This window comes from Megalops cyprinoides, chromosome 17, assembly GCF_013368585.1.
Source record: "Megalops cyprinoides isolate fMegCyp1 chromosome 17, fMegCyp1.pri, whole genome shotgun sequence".
Lineage (NCBI taxonomy): Eukaryota > Metazoa > Chordata > Actinopteri > Elopiformes > Megalopidae > Megalops > Megalops cyprinoides.
This window is the reverse complement of record NC_050599.1, coordinates 8,115,925-8,132,011: the sequence shown is the minus strand read 5'-3', so window position 1 is coordinate 8,132,011 and position 16,087 is coordinate 8,115,925. Positions and strand designations below refer to the sequence as shown.

General features: G+C 40.5%; 1 protein-coding gene across 1 annotated transcript in view; it reads left to right on the top strand.

The window, feature by feature from the left end:
* Nucleotides 1-5,757: 5,757 nt before the first annotated feature.
* Nucleotides 5,758-16,087, top strand: part of kcnk3a (potassium channel, subfamily K, member 3a) — a 28,210-nt gene continuing 17,880 nt past the window's right edge. The window contains exon 1 of the mRNA XM_036549536.1: nucleotides 5,758-6,159. Coding sequence (XP_036405429.1) covers nucleotides 5,877-6,159 — 283 coding nt within the window. The 5' untranslated portion in view covers nucleotides 5,758-5,876. The remainder of the gene's footprint in view (nucleotides 6,160-16,087) is intronic.

The following is a 16,087-nucleotide window of genomic DNA, read 5'->3' as shown; positions in this document are numbered from 1 at the left end:
TACAAAATGAATCTGCATGCCTGACTCAGACATTTACAGTTTAGTTACCTAACCTGCTTTAACCTGCAGTCTTGGTGTCACAAGCCCTCGCCACGCTATACAACATAACTAAAGCCATAACAACTTTGCAATGTTTTAGTATCATTTAAAATGGTGGGGACTGAGATGAATCACCCCATCCCCTTTCACTGTGAAGTGCTATGAAGAGCAAATGGAAGAGGTTGAAAGGCATTGTGTTCATGCAATTTATTATCATAATCATTATCCTAATACTCTTCTATAAAATATATTGACATTATTGCTGTGAGCTAATCATGCAAGTGTTTCAGCTCCTGTGACGGGCTAGCTGGCAAGTTATCTAATATCTCTTTTCCATGAAATTTTCATGAAACACCTGCACTTCCCATATCAGTACAGACAGTTTATATATGTTTCATGTACGTGGAAACCTTCCAGGCAAGAGTGACGCTCACCAATTAGTACTGAGCTATCTTTTTATAAGCAAATGGACAGATAGACAGACAGAGAGACAGAGAGTAGAATGACTGGATTCTGAAGTGCACTGATTAACTGCTCAAGGCCAATGAACAGTGCCATGTCCCAACACAGCATGGTTTTAATCTAAGACAGACTTTCCACACGTGCCCTCAAAACACCTTTCTTGGTGTGGTCATTAGGCACTGAGCCTAGCCAGATACCTGAGAGACCTACATTTTTTTTATTATCTATCTATCTGTGTTTCTTCCTTATCAATTATTACAGCACTACTACCATATTTGGTATATGCACTTCAGTTTACATTAATAAATGTGTGGTAGAATGAATAAAAGCAAACATAAAGTCTATGAGATGTGCTAGTGTAAGCAATAAGGCAATTAATGGATGCCTCTTCTCTAAGACACTTTGCTGAAGAGGGTTTATATTCCCAGTAGACCTTGTTATAACATTCTATTTCCTGGAACCTTCCAACGCATGTATATTGCAAAACAGAGCCATCCATGCACACAAAGTCATCGGGCATTCCCTTAAAAAGTTTGTCACTTAAATCGGGCATGTGGAAGGAAAACTGAACCACAGCCAAAAACTGTAATAAATATACTGTCACAGTGCTTCTGAAGCCTCTCTCTCAAGCATTGCTTTTTGTGCCAGTGATTCTCCTCTCCTAAATGCACCAACAGCAAAGAGAGAAGGTTAAAAGGAATTTATGCCATTGCAACAATGCATATACACTTTAATGACATGGCATTCAATTTGCGGAGCGTGATTCTTTTGATGGCGGAGGCTGCAGTTGGAGATAGTGAGCCTCTCTCGCCTGAAGACTCGGCTCGCTGACTTTTTAGGCTCTGAGAGTGCTTTGTGACATCGATCTCAGGAAGGCATAAATACTCACCAAGCTGTCAGATCATATCTCTCAGCATAGCTTAGCCTGGCTTTACACCATGCCAAATACAGATAATAACATGATATCCGCTCAGTAAATGAGGGCTGCTTTAGTTTTGTCTTCAAGCTACTATTTTTTTTTTTGTTGTCTTTCAAATTTGACAAAGCTGACACTTTCCTGTGGGTGCAGACATTTACAGGCAATGCGCCATCTAATCAGAAATATCACTAGCAAGTTAACCAGCCAGCTAGCCACATTCCCTGCTTGCTTTCACAGGTAGCTCTACATACTTTCTCTTCCACAAGGGTTTTTGTTTGTTTAGTTTTGGAAACATTACACATTCTCAAAAAATGTAATAATGACACCTATATGATTTCTTGGTACATGGGAAAGAAACTAGTGGCATTGTGGTGAAGTGGTCTTATAACCCAAAGGATACGGGTTTGTTGGGACACTTACTTATACTAAATTCCTTTGGTAGATTTTCAGTTGTAAAAATGAACTGTATTTAAATAGAAAACAAAAAGGCACCTATAATGTCACCAGAATGTTATGCCATTTATGGAACTGTGTACGAAATACAGTCTACCAAGATGGGGCCTGTCTTTATTCTTACTTGTGCCAAAAAAATAATAAAAAAAACATACAAGAGAAGTGGCAATTATTTGTCAGCTGGTGAATATGACTTGGATTTTCTGACAAGTTTTAGACTTTTAATGGGAATTATAAAAATGACTCCATAGAGGATATTTTACTTTATTACATGCCTGTGATTGTTTAACTGGCATGGAACATTGCTGTTTAGCTTTGCTGCTTATTCTCTTACGGGTTAGTAAAAACCAATGAATATAAAATGTTATTAGCTGTAAGTTGCTGACTTGATAAGATGTAAATTCAGTCCTGCTCTCCTCCTGCATATTGATGTGCTGGATTAATATTGTCATTGCGGCCGCATGTCATTTCAGAAACAGCTTTAATATTATACTTTTAAATGAACACATGATAATGCTGTCGCCTAGCATTTCATTTAAAAAATGAATTGGCAACACTTCAGAATACCATCAAAACAAAAATGCTCATAAATAACCCAGCAACCATTTGTTGTTCTCTTAATGACTCATTTGTTAATGCTGGACTAAACATAGGCAATATATTTGGTAATGATTTAGAATGCAGTTATTAATGCTTTACTGAGATTTATGAGTGGACCATGTTCAGGTTTTACTACAATCTGACTAGGAGGACTGTGGTGTGTCTGGGGTAACCTCACTCGCATGGGTCAAAAGAGATTGTCATTCCTGTGACCTTGCTGCCCCACTGTGTAAGTATTCATAACAAATTTCAAAACCGTAAAGGACAGTTATGGGAGTGTTTTCTAATACAATCTCAGTGTGAAAACATTGCAAGACAGGAAAGTTGTTTCCTTTAGGAAAGCTTTTTGGACATATACAGGACTGCACAGGGAACCAAAATGACTGGACTACAGTCTCAAACAAGATCATGCAAGCCCAAGGCACCAGGCCTGTTACGGCATGAAAATGAGAAGGAAGTACAAACAGGAACCTGACCGCTAATTAAATGTTTCTGCTTGGTAATTCTGTTCATTGCAGGGCTGCAGACACAGAATATGGTGAGGGCATTATGCTCAGCATGTATTTGTTCATGCAGATGGATCTTGAAGTCGTGTACTTCATTGAATGAAGTTATTGATCTAAGGTTAAAGGGATTTCCCAGAGGACAGACTCATACATATATGTATACGCTCGATGTGTGCTTGAATGAAAGGCAACTCATTAGCTACAGCAGTGCTTTCTAAGCATTTTCACACCTACCAAGTCACAGTGCAATCAAAATGGTAATCCCAACAAACCAGATTAATTCTGAAATGAAATTAAAAATGGGATAAACTGTAAAAGCTGCACTACCCAGTTCTGATCTGACTTCTCTATTTTGAAAATGGTCTGATCCACTCTTTGCAATGTGCTTGTTCCTGAGTCAGTAAGTGTTCATTATTATTATTATTATTATTATTATTATTACTATTTCTACTACTACCACTACTACTACTACAACAATGAATGTCAATGATTTCTAAAAAGAACAAACAACATTGCACCTGCTTAGGTATGTTTTCCAAAGTTAAGAACCAAAGCAAAACTGGAGCTGAATTAACGGGAGGCCCTGGGAGAGACCGAGGCTGCACTGGTCAAGTGCTTTCCCTCATCCCGCGCTTCTGCCAGTTTACCACCCCTCCTCACGTGGTGCGCCCCCTCCACCCACACCCCCACCCCCACACTGGGATAACAACAGCCTCGGCCTCGGCATCATCTCCGGAGTGCTGACCCGTGGGCTCGGAGCGCCGGAAAGGTTCGGAGACACAGATGTCCTGACATGTCCCGCTGCTCACAGCTGCGCAGCAAATGCGTTCTGCTGCATGTCGCTCACTTCCCAGACTGCACCACTGCTCGCAGGGCTGAGCTCCCTTCAGTTATTTTTTTTCTTTTTTTTTCCTCTGGAAGGCAGCCCAGCGCTGTCATATCCCTTCAACACTGATGCCGTGGACACACAGCCAGAATTCGCACGGGGGGCTCAGCCTGGATTGAGTCAAAACAACTGCACTTTGTTTATGCTATTTCTTTTTCCATGTTTACAAGATATAATGTTCTTTTGATAGCCTGGACAGTACAATGAGTACATCAATTGATGTGAGTTTTGGAAATGTATGAGAGTGTTATTGTGATTTGTCATTTTTCTATAATATTGCCACAGTCTCGTTATCTTGGAAATATGGCAAGGACAAGCTTTTTAAATAATAGCAGCTTGCAGAATGTGTTGCGCGCATTACTAACATGATATGCTCTGTGTGGGTTTGTGTGTGTGTGTGTGTGTGTGTGTGTGCATGTGTATTCCAATAAAATTACACCAATTAACAGTCACTCAATCACTCAAAATACCTTACATGCAAAATGCTTCAAAAACCCAAACCAACGCTGTAACATTTATTAAAGAGAACAGAAGAATGTTGACCTCTAAATGTCGCTACACTGCTTTTTTCCATCATGGTTCGAAACAAAGAATCTTGGGAAATTACTGCTGACTATTCCCTCTGAGATTCAGTGAGAGCCAACAGCCCTCATTAGGCGGCCAGTTGAACTGAAATATTGGAAGGAGGCAACACACAACAATCCTCAGCCATTGTCACTGCTCCCAACACACACTGGCTTAATACTGCAGGCGGTGCTCTCAGAATAGAACCGGTAACGTTGGCCAGCCTTTCCTGGGAAGCAGTGTTTCGATGCAATCATGTTAAAATCAAGCCCTTCCAAACTGACACTGCAAATGAGAGCAAAACGGGCGCACAAACAGAAGAGGGAAATTAAAGCGTATTAGGGAGACTGCAGGGTGAGAAGGCTTGTAATATATCCACGACAACAGCTTGACGCAGCGAAGAAACCTCTTAGCAGTTCGGATTATTTATAACACAAAGGGCAGCCTCACCAAACCATTCCTAACCATGTTGCGCTTATCTGGGACCTCTTCCAACACTGGTAGGGGCCTCAAACTCGTTTGATTACATACAGGACTGCATGCAGATGGTGAATGCATGACTGCATAGCACGTAGTAGGTCCAGCATGGATTTTGTAAGAAAAGGGATGCAGGTTTGTCACCAAAGTTCTCACGGAAAGTCAAGTGTACACCTCTTACAAGCCAAAAAAAAAAAAAAACAAGACGCAAGAGTGCATGTAGCTGTTGCACAATACACCGGATTCACAAGTTCACATGGAACCTGCCCCAGAGTTCTAAATTGTTCCATTAAAATCATGCTGCTAGCATACCACCATTATTCTCTGCGAATGAAGACAGATTAGAGGGTATATGTATAGGATGGCACCAGAACAGAATGCTCACATTTCTTAAGGCACGTATTCTTGATGCAAGCGTGCAAAATAAATTAACGATTTAATGAACGTGTTTCATCATACTTTTTTTTTTTTTTTTTCAAAATATCCGAATAGTAAAATGACCTCCAGATCGTCATTTCCATGCCGATGACGTACAAGGAATGAGCGCGGTGTTTTCCCTCCACTCCCTTCAGCGTGCCAACTGTTCAGTCAAAAAATAACGAAGACCAGCCAGCTGCTGAGAGCAATTAACGTACGGAGAAAAGTAATAATTTACACTGATGCGCATAATGTCACGTAAGGGAACACAAACACACCTCGATGAAAATGACCAAATAAGGCACGCGCTGCGCACACGCTCCTCGCGCTGGGTCTCGGGGGTGGGCAGGGGGGGGGGGGGCGTGGGATGGGGGTGGTGCTGAATGAACAGCTCCCGCGATCCGCCAGCTTCAGTCAATAAAGTCATCAGAAGACCGAGCGACACGCAACAGTCACACCACGAAAGACACAGCGGAGCCATGAACCACCAGCCAAGTTCTCCGTCCTCAAGATCCGCGTTTAAACTTTCGGAGCCTGTCAAGTCACCCAGACCATGAAGAGGCAAAACGTGAGGACCCTCGCCCTCATCATCTGTACATTCACCTATCTTCTAGTCGGGGCCGCTGTGTTCGATGCCTTGGAATCTAAGAAGGAGACTACCCAAAAGAAAAAACTGGACAATAGAAAATTAGAGCTGATGTACAAATACAATCTGACGAAAGACAACTTTGATGAGCTCGAGACGGTGGTATTGCAACTGAAACCTCACAAAGCCGGGGTGCAGTGGAAATTCGCTGGATCTTTCTATTTTGCTATCACTGTGATCACGACCATAGGTAAGAGAACGTGCTTTTCTGAAGAAAACTTGCGTTAACTGTAAAATAAATTCTACCCAAGTGCGCTTAACGTATTGGGGGTCACAGAACTCCCCAAACAGTTCCGAATACGAAGAAGTCACCACGATGGAAAGCCCAATTTATATGTGTCCAAAACACAGAGCCAGTATATATTTGCTTTGTGTTAGTACCGAAGCTGGTAAGCTTCACAGAAATTTAATTCTGTGAATCAATCGCATTTCCATACAAAGAGATGGTCGCCTCTTGTGCCAAATATATTTAGATGCTGCAGTAAACTTTTCCGATGGTGACATTTTCAGTTTGAAGCCATTTCCTGTTGCAAGAGTACATCTGGTCTGACAGATACATTAGTGGTGAACTTAAGCTGGAGAGGTTGTTGCAAAAGAGGCACGCGTGCTTCGGGGCTCCCAACAGTTTGTGTTCAAGTCGCAAAATTCCATTTAAATTCATTATTAAAGATCTGCAGAGCGAGTTTTAATGAATGTTTTAACTAACCTAGATTATGCTCCGGGATTCACGTTGAACGGGGACAAAATGCAGCGTGATTAAAATACATTTTATGAAAAAATGACATTTTGACCTTGTAGATGTTCACTTGCCATCATCCCAGTTCCTTGGCTCACAGGTGGTGATAATCATTTTCATTTGTGTGATGTTACTCCTAATGATGACGGGACATATTACTTATGTTTGTACTTTAGAATGTAATTATAGCGTTGCTAAAGCGTAATGGACACCATTAAATTACGGTCTAGCTTCTGTTATTTGTTTAGCGCAAGGGCCGTGATTAGTTTCCCTGGGAGTGACATTCACTCTCGAACTCGAAAAGTTGCAAGTGTTACTGCCATCTTGATAACTCGTCAACATGACTGAATGCGTCCAACAGCTGGATGGAATGATCCGCAGCTGACATCATCGCAAGAAAGGTTTCTTCAATTCAAGTCAGGGATACCATTTTCTCTGATAAAATAATACCATAAACTGTCAAAGTAATCACATGACACTTTTTATCCTTGTTTCAACGCAAATAGTAGAGCTGATGTCTCGTGAACGTTAGTTTTAAGAGAGGTTGTTCTTCATCATCGGGAAACACGAATTTAACTCTATTCCTTTTTTACAACGAAAAAAAACAAGAGGTTTTAGATCCTTATTTCAACAAACAAAACACTATTCTACAGTCTGGTGATAAGCGTGATAATCATGTAACGCAGCAATTTTGTGCCATCATCATGTATTTGTGGGACTGGTGGTACAATTACATTTGCAAATTATCTTTACCTACGACTTCTAAGTTTTTTTTAACAATACTTACTGAAACACTAATTAATTTGTTGCTTACACATCATTTATTGATGGTGAGATGGATTATTTGATAGCCTTTTTTTCCAAAATTAAAGACTGCTGCATTTGATGGGTGGTTTTAAGTGGTCTGAAGTAAGAAAAATGGTAAATCTTGAGTTCATCATTTGTTAAAATTTGTGAAATTCTGATAACAGTGCATGACTTGTTTGACTTGTTTTGTTTGAGCCAAAGCTGGTTTGAAGTCTATTTTGTTTCACCGTGTATTATTTTGAATTTTTAACGGATGTGTGGTAGTGGCACGAGAGGGAAGCTATATTCATCCCAAGACGGAGGCACCGTATGCCGTCAATCCCTGTCTCAGATGAACCAACCAAACTACTTGCTCACCCACAGAAAAACTGTTATTGGTTCAAATCCGTCAATCCCTGTCTCAGATGAACCAACCAAACTACTTGCTCACCCACAGCAAAACTGTTATTGGTTCAAATCAGTAAATCCACTTATAACAAATGACAGCTCCACCCAATTTGGTAATCAAGAGATGTCACTTAACTAGTGGATATAATAATAAAAATAATGACTAATATATATATAAGTTTATTTCTCTAGAATATTACAGCTCAAGACCCTTCTTGTGGTGGAAGTCACTCTGGATAAGACCGTCTACTAAATGAACAGGATGTAACGACCCATTTCAAATCAACATTAAGTGCAACAGATAATTAATTAATTACTTTACATGATATACATCGACAGCTGTGTGCCACTGAACAAACTGATAGTAGAGCCCATGGAACAAGGACGTGAAAGTCAAAGTCAAGCACAATCACGCCTGGACTCCGGTCCACTGTCCGCGGTAAGCCCGGAGGAGATGCAACCCTATCTCATCCAGAGCACTAATTGCGCACTAACATGATACAGCTCGCTGTAACCGCATGCTGTAATTGTGACCCCCGCAGGTGCACTGCAGTACAGTACTTGGCTTTTCACCACGGGCTTAAATATTGATGACCAATCACTCAGCGCCTTGTTCTGCCGGCCTTGCTGTGGGCAGCTACAGTGCCATTTGTCCCTTTGAACAAACACAATCATATGATTTTCAGTCAATATTTACATTTTTGTTTGCCCTTTGACCATCATGGTACTTCTACCCACCACAAATAATAAAAAAAAACATTATTTTTAGACACATTTTTAATACAGTGCCACGCCTCATACTCATACTCATAATAGGAACATTAATGACGTTTCAGGAAATTTACACAATAAACCAAAAAAAAAAACAAAAACAAACACAAACATGATTTCTGAAATGAAACACATTATAAATCATTAATGATAAAAAGTCATAAGCTGAAATGTTGTTCACACCCCTGAAGTAAACAGTCTCCATGTGGACATGTTCTGAAATAAACAGGTTACGTTCTGTTCCATGAAAGCTTGAAATGGTGTCCCACGTGCTTCTTAATTGCGGGAAAAACACGGCCTTCTGGCTATGTAAATAAGTACAAGAGGCCAAGAGAGATTTAAACCAGGAGGCAGAAAGGGTCAACTGCCGTTTTTATCATTGTTGTAGGCCCATACTTGTGATATATTTAACACGTAATTAGGCCACTTGTTTCACGCTACTACTGATAATTAACTCATCCAGAATAAAGAAATGTAATACTGTTATGATTGTGAAGGTGGAATACTTTAGACTCTGCTTACATAAGCTATCTAATTTTTCATTATACTTCACATAAATAATAAAATATAATATAATAATAAAAACATATGTGTCAGGGGGGAAAAAGAACAGTCAAATTACTTGACATATGACTCCTCTCCACAATAAGAAATGGATCTTTCCATAATGAGCCAGGATTTAGTCTTGGCAGCAACAGCAACCCCTATCGCTGGGCACAGGCCCATAATACGAGGTCTGTGGGTTCATCAGTTTAGAATTACATTACCCATCACAGGCTTTGTTCTGCCGAAGGACGTGCTCCCAACAAAAACAAAACAGAGCTTAGCGCTCCAAAAATTCACACCACACACTGGGAAAGCAACCACGGGTGAAGCACGTGGGAGATGTACAGTGCAACAGATCTACTGGTCTGACAGTCTCAGCATCCCGGGGGATCTTTAGCCAGAGAGAAAGCAAGGGAGGAATATGAGTTATTAGTGATTGAGAACGCACAGTCAAGGAAAGAGAAGGCGGGGGAGGGGCCGTAAGTCGATTCAGATATCTAAAGGGAGTGCCGGAGGCAGTCATCCCTTCCCCAACTCCTCACTCTCCTCTGGGAACAAGTCTTTTAATGGAAGGAATGCCGAATGGGAAAAATAAATACCCCCCTCCCTCCAAAAAACAAAAAAAGAAAAAAACATTGTGGCTTTTGGCATAGGGGTAGTTTTAATAAACTCCGAGAGAACTTTAGCATCGGGGCCCCTTTTTTGGCTGCCCAGAGAATGTGGGGAGTCAGCCACCCATTTCCCCTGTCAGAGAGAGCACAGATCTGAGATCAGTAGAACTCTTCAAACGGAGTCACCAGATCGCCCTCCAACAGCTACTTTTAGCAGACAGAAATCAAAGAGGGGAACAGCTGGTAGAGCTGGGAGCACTCCAGAGAGAAATTTAACTTATTACCTCCAGGTTTCCATCATTTTTGGGCACAGTTTTGATGAATACATAAAATGCCTGTTTGGTTTTTTGATTACTCGGTTTGATGGGAAAAAAAAATGCAGTCAAGCAATAGCAAGCCTCCAAATATGGCAACAGAATGTCACAATGCTTGGTTGCGTAGCATAGAGATCTCTGGAGTCAGGTGAGCACATGCCTAAGACTCCACAAATCAACATTCTGAAAAGTGTGCTTTCAGAAGTCTTTCTTTGGGAAATGATTCTACAGTGAGTTCAGGCAACAAAGCGATTTTCAGTTGCACATGCACACATTACAAAAATTAGTTCAATTATTCTACATGGGCAACTTTCCATATTTGACATAGCAGCATTTTATGCTTCTAAGCATGTTAAGAACATCTGCATTGCATTAATTAGAGAAAACCTAGGCTTTTTTCAGCCAGTGAAAAGCAGTTATTTGGATGTTGCATGTAAAACATGGCTTTTGTGTTAGCTGAGTTAAATGGAAGAAAATGGGACAAAGTTGATCGCACCTCTTATGTTTTGCCTTTAGTCATAGAACTCAAAACAGTTCTTGGGCTTTTAAAGAAACGTAAAACAAACTGTAATGTGGAAAGCTCCGGAAAACATCAGTGTTAAAGGCAGAGAGCTCACACTGACAAAACCTACTAAAAGCAACTTTTTGCATTCAAATGTCTTTTTTTTCACTTGGTAAGATCACCACTCTCAGGGGAAAATGTCTGTCATGTTCCCCTGGTGAGTGGTCATGTGAAAAGAGAACCGTTTTAAAAAAATGATGAGAAGCATTAGACTTTATGTACTTTACTTGGACTTCCAGCCCTCTCCTTTTGATACAGCTCTCACGCCCATAATCCAAAATCATGAAGATTTTTGTCCCTTACCCTAGTGTTACCTCTTCACCATTAACTTGGCTTCTTTTAAAAATATATAATATGGATCTAGGTTCCAAAGTTTAGATGAGTACAAGGTAAAATTCCATTACAGTCTGACTTTAAATCATTTATGTATTATGTAAAAATGTAAGTCCATCAATGAAGTGAAAGTCTTATTTAACCATCTGTTATAGCATCTAAACCTCATTAACCTTCACTGTATCCTTTATCCTAACCTAACTACTAGCCACAACCCCTCTTTCAACCCTAGTTCATGCATTTTACATAGCAGTTTCTACTGTATCACTGTACTTAATTACATTGTTTAACTGTAATTAGAAATGTACAAGGATCCCTTTATATGAGACAAGTCAATATTTAATAGGTTGACAGATGAGGCTGTACTGGACACATTAGGCACTTTTTCCTCTCCTTAAGAATGCTAAAGCACATCATTTGCAACATTGCGATGTTAGTTATAACTATGATTATGACTATGATTGCTAGTTGTATCTGCAGTACAGAACCACATCTATCATTGGACCAGACATGCGAAACCACTTTGTAAGTTATGGTTTCATTAAGTGTGTCATAAACCACTTCATTACACCTTTGGTAGTCACTGAATTCACTTCAAAAATATTATGCGACAAATGGGAGAAAAAGTAACACTTGTTTTAAGTAGTTGTATGATGTTTATGACATGTTAACTTGACTTGCACCAGACTTCATATTCAACATGGTAATCACCTCATCATCAGTGCCCTGACTGACTCTCTGACTAATGATGTGATGTAGTGTTTATACAACAGTAAAATTCACTGAAGCGGCAAGTCATTAATGAACATTTAATCAAACTGATGTAAAAACACTTATTCAATACCCTAAATCCACACACGGTACTTCCTGTTTCTAAAAATCATACATGCATAAATAGAGTAAAATTTCTTTTGCTTCATAGTATAGTATTAGTCTGTTTACAGTAATAAATTGGGGGTAATTAATTTTATTAATTAATGGCATTGAAAATTAAAATTAACAATGAGGCACACTGCTGCCCCCTAATGCTGAAGACAGAAGTACAGTAGTGCAGTACACTGGTGGGAGTGAAGTAAACCGTTAAGCTACCCACACAGATTTTGATAAGTGTAATGTTAAAGTCCATGTAATGACCATGTTGTAGGTAATGACCGTGTTGTAGGTTAAGTTCAACCACAGCTTTTCAGAGGGTGATCCAAAAGGGAATTCAAAAGGGCATGTTTGACATGGAAACCTATGGAGCGTCTGTTTTTTTTTTTTTTAAAAAAAAAAAAAACAATGTTGAGTGAGAGAATCCTAGTCACATCCATCTATGTCTCACAAAGGTGAAAAATAAATAACCTTACATAACCCAGTGCGCTGCACTGCAGGACAGTGCTGCCTGGTCCTGTCACGATCAAGACAGAATTAAATGAAATGTGACAACAATTCAACATCCCTAACAGTCATGTCCATTGCAATCAACGAGCTCTACTCCTCCTTTAGAAAGCGAATGATGAACAATTCATTCTTCTGTGGGGTGTAACAGAAGAGAACACACATACACTTACATAACCACATACACAATCACTACTACAAACAACAACAACAACAAAATCAACAGGACTCTTTCTAAATAGGATTTTTTGATTTACTGAATGGATTTTTGGGCTGAACTCAAAAGAACTCCCGATAGATTGAAATAGTAAAAACAGGAGATGAATACAGACACAAAACCTTGTTCAAGTACAAATGGAGAGCGATATGTGATATAACTGATTAAAATGGCTTCATTCCAGAAGAGCAGAAGTACTCAGATGAAATTTTCCTAAATTGATTTTCACTCTGTTGTGTATAAAAGAAAGTAGATGTTTTTATGGTTTTATTTTACAAGCAGTGCATGAAGCATTTAGACAGGCAGAGAGGACGTTGCAAAATTAATACACTCCCACACGCATGTGTGGGACTCATTTTATTTATTTTTTTTACTAGTGAAAAAACAGACTTTACAGTAATGCTTCTAGTGTAGTATGCCAGAATAGACTGTGAGATACATAATGTTTACTGTAAATGCTCTTCCTGGGAATATATAAAAATGTTTTTACAGGAATTGGTAAAAATCAGATAAACTCTCTAATATGATTAATCACCTTTCTATTTTTATCTGATCAGATTAGAGAGCTGAGGTCTTTGCCGAGCAGTTGAGGAAATGATGATAGTCTCACGGACCTAAATATAACATTATTCTCCCAACATAAATCCTAAGCCGTTTTTCAACCCGAGGCAGGTATAGCGATATGATTTATGTCTTAATCCCCTATGTGACATTTTATATTAAGACCTTCCTGCTTGACATTCAAAGAAACAGTTGCTGCTGCTACTGTATATGATGTCGCCGGCATCTTGTAGTGTGACCGTCCGTGTAGACGAGCCAAAACCTACAGCTCATATGGCTAACGACTGATTGACAATGTGTAGGAGCAGGCCATTAATATTGCAAGGAGGGAATACTAATTCTCCCGTCAGGTGCTTCCTTTTGCGAGCCAGAGTGCCGGAGGTAATGACATGAGCAGAGTGAATGTTTGAACGGCACAGATCTGAAGTGCGTGCATGCGGTGGTCCATTCCTGCAGGCCTGCTCTGCGAGGATCAGTGTGAGAGCGGCATGTCCTTCTCCACAACCAGCTACTGTGCCTTATATGGATATATGAAAACATACTTCATCACTGTTTGTTAGAGTAAAAAAATAAATGTTTTGACATTACTCGTTAAACCCAGACAGTGTCACAGGGAAGGCAGATAAGTGTTTTTCCTCAATAATCTTTTTTTTTTTTTTTTCTGGCACTCATGCAAAAATAGAGTAATCCAGGAGAAGTGTTTGAATACAAACCTAGCTTGTACAACATAAACCACTAGCCACAGAACAACCCACAGCTGTACATGCAACTCAGCCTCTGAATTACTGAATTTGCTGTTGGTAAATTTTAAAACAACTTTAATAATCCCCTCAGAACTTCATAGCATCACTACAGGGATTTGCATCGTATGGTCTGGTATTACTGTCAAATAGCGTGTGTTCGAGTGAAGCTTACACTAATTTTAGACCTGTTTTCGGAGGGAACATACCAAATAAACAGTTCTGCATGGAGTGTGACGTCCCGGTGACTCCATATAAATATGTATTATATTCAGTCAAGTCCTATTTTCCATTTTTCCATTCTAAAAAACAATTTTGCAGTATGTAGTATAGACACAAAAACCTGTACATGTAGTATAAATTCAGACATCACGGATAAGCTGCACATTGTGTTTTCCCAGGAACACACCTTGTATTAACCTTGAGTACATCAGTCCCAAATTATGGGGCATGGGGGCGGGGCAAACTGTCAGGAAATCTGAGACTCCACCTTGGCAGTTAATGGTAAGGCTGATTGGCTGTTTATCACAAGGTAAGAACAGAAGACGGGCTCATTCTCACCCACCTGTCCTATTAAATGATGGTTCCTCTGGGATAATGTTTCTCCTCCTATGAGGTGAAAAGGGAAGGTGTAGGTGATATCTGGGCTGCTGGGGTATGTTCTACATACCCAGATGTAACCAACAGGATGCATCCAAAGCTGAGGGCCCATGATTACGCACAAACACTGCTGAGCTGTTATGTGATAAGGGTGTGAAAGAACCATACAACAATGGCCAACTACTGAAAGTTCCTGACCCAAAGGTGAAAAAAAAAAAAAACAGAAGAAAGCCGTATGTTTGGCTTCTTTGACAATCCCAATCTCCGTTTCTGCATACAGGATCTATAGACGTGTCCTAGTAAACTAGGACAAGGATGCAAGTCAGGTACAAGTATAGCAGATGTCTACTTTTCGAGTCCTGAGCTCCACGCAGCATATGGTGAGCCTGTGGCGATTTGTCACTGAAGTGAAAAGAGGACTTCTTGCACAGCCAAGAGTCAGGCTCAGTTATCTGTGCGACAAATTTTTACATTTCTGAGGCTCCCATTCAAATTCATTTTTCATAAATGGACAGTCAAGGGAATGATGTGCACTTGATTTTTCAATACAAAATACATGTGGATGAACCCTGCATGGGGGAGAAAGAGAGAGAGATAGCTATTTTTGGAGAGGCACAGGGAGAAGTGAAGAATGTGGCCCCCGGCCACGAAAGCATGTGGATTGCACCGCAATACAAATATTTAAAAAGAAATACTTTTGCCTCGACCCCTGAGTAACTCAGAAAAAAAATATTTACAGAGATATTCTCTGAAGTAAAAACAACAATGGGCTTGCGTGTTTATACTCTTAAACTCCTTAATAAGGTCCATTATCCAGTTTTAATTCCTGTTGAATTCACCGCTTTTACAATAGACAGGGTTGTGCTACGCTGTGAGGTACTCTTACCAGGTGGCGCTTTGCCCAGAGTGTAGGTAAAGAACAGTCTCGGATGTCCCCCCTGCTCCTCATATGTGGCCCTGCTCTTTCAGACTCCTGCCATGCCTCTCTCTCCATGTGTTAACGCACTGGACCAGCACTCCATAAAAGCCAACATGCCCGCTCAGTGCTAAATGGAGTGCTGTCAGCTGCGGAGCGTCGGAGTCCGGGTTTGACCTTCCACTCTACCTTTCCATAGACGTGCTCCGGGACCCCTTCTGTGGGTGAAACAATATCCCTCCTGCTTTTCGGTGCTAATAAGCGGGACGGGACGGGAGGGGTGGGTGGGTGTTGTTTTTTCGGAAAGGGGGTAAGTCAATCCGGCTGTGTGCCGCTGCCAGCGCCTCACCTCCTCTGCTGCGTCTCATCTAGCAGATGTCTGTTTGCGGTGGCATCTGCTTGCTGAAATTGACTCAAAGCTCTATGCCAGCCTGCATCCGTTATCCAGCTTGTAAAACACGCCAGATGGATCAGCCGCCGTGGTCCGGATGCGCTTGTTGAATGCGCTGACAGAAAAGGAGTGCGCTGTTCTCAATGGGGAAACTGTGGAGCCCTGACAGACACCATATTGAAAGGCTTTAATCTTTCCATTGAATGAAATATTAGCCAGCTGAAGAGAACACATATCCATTACATACAG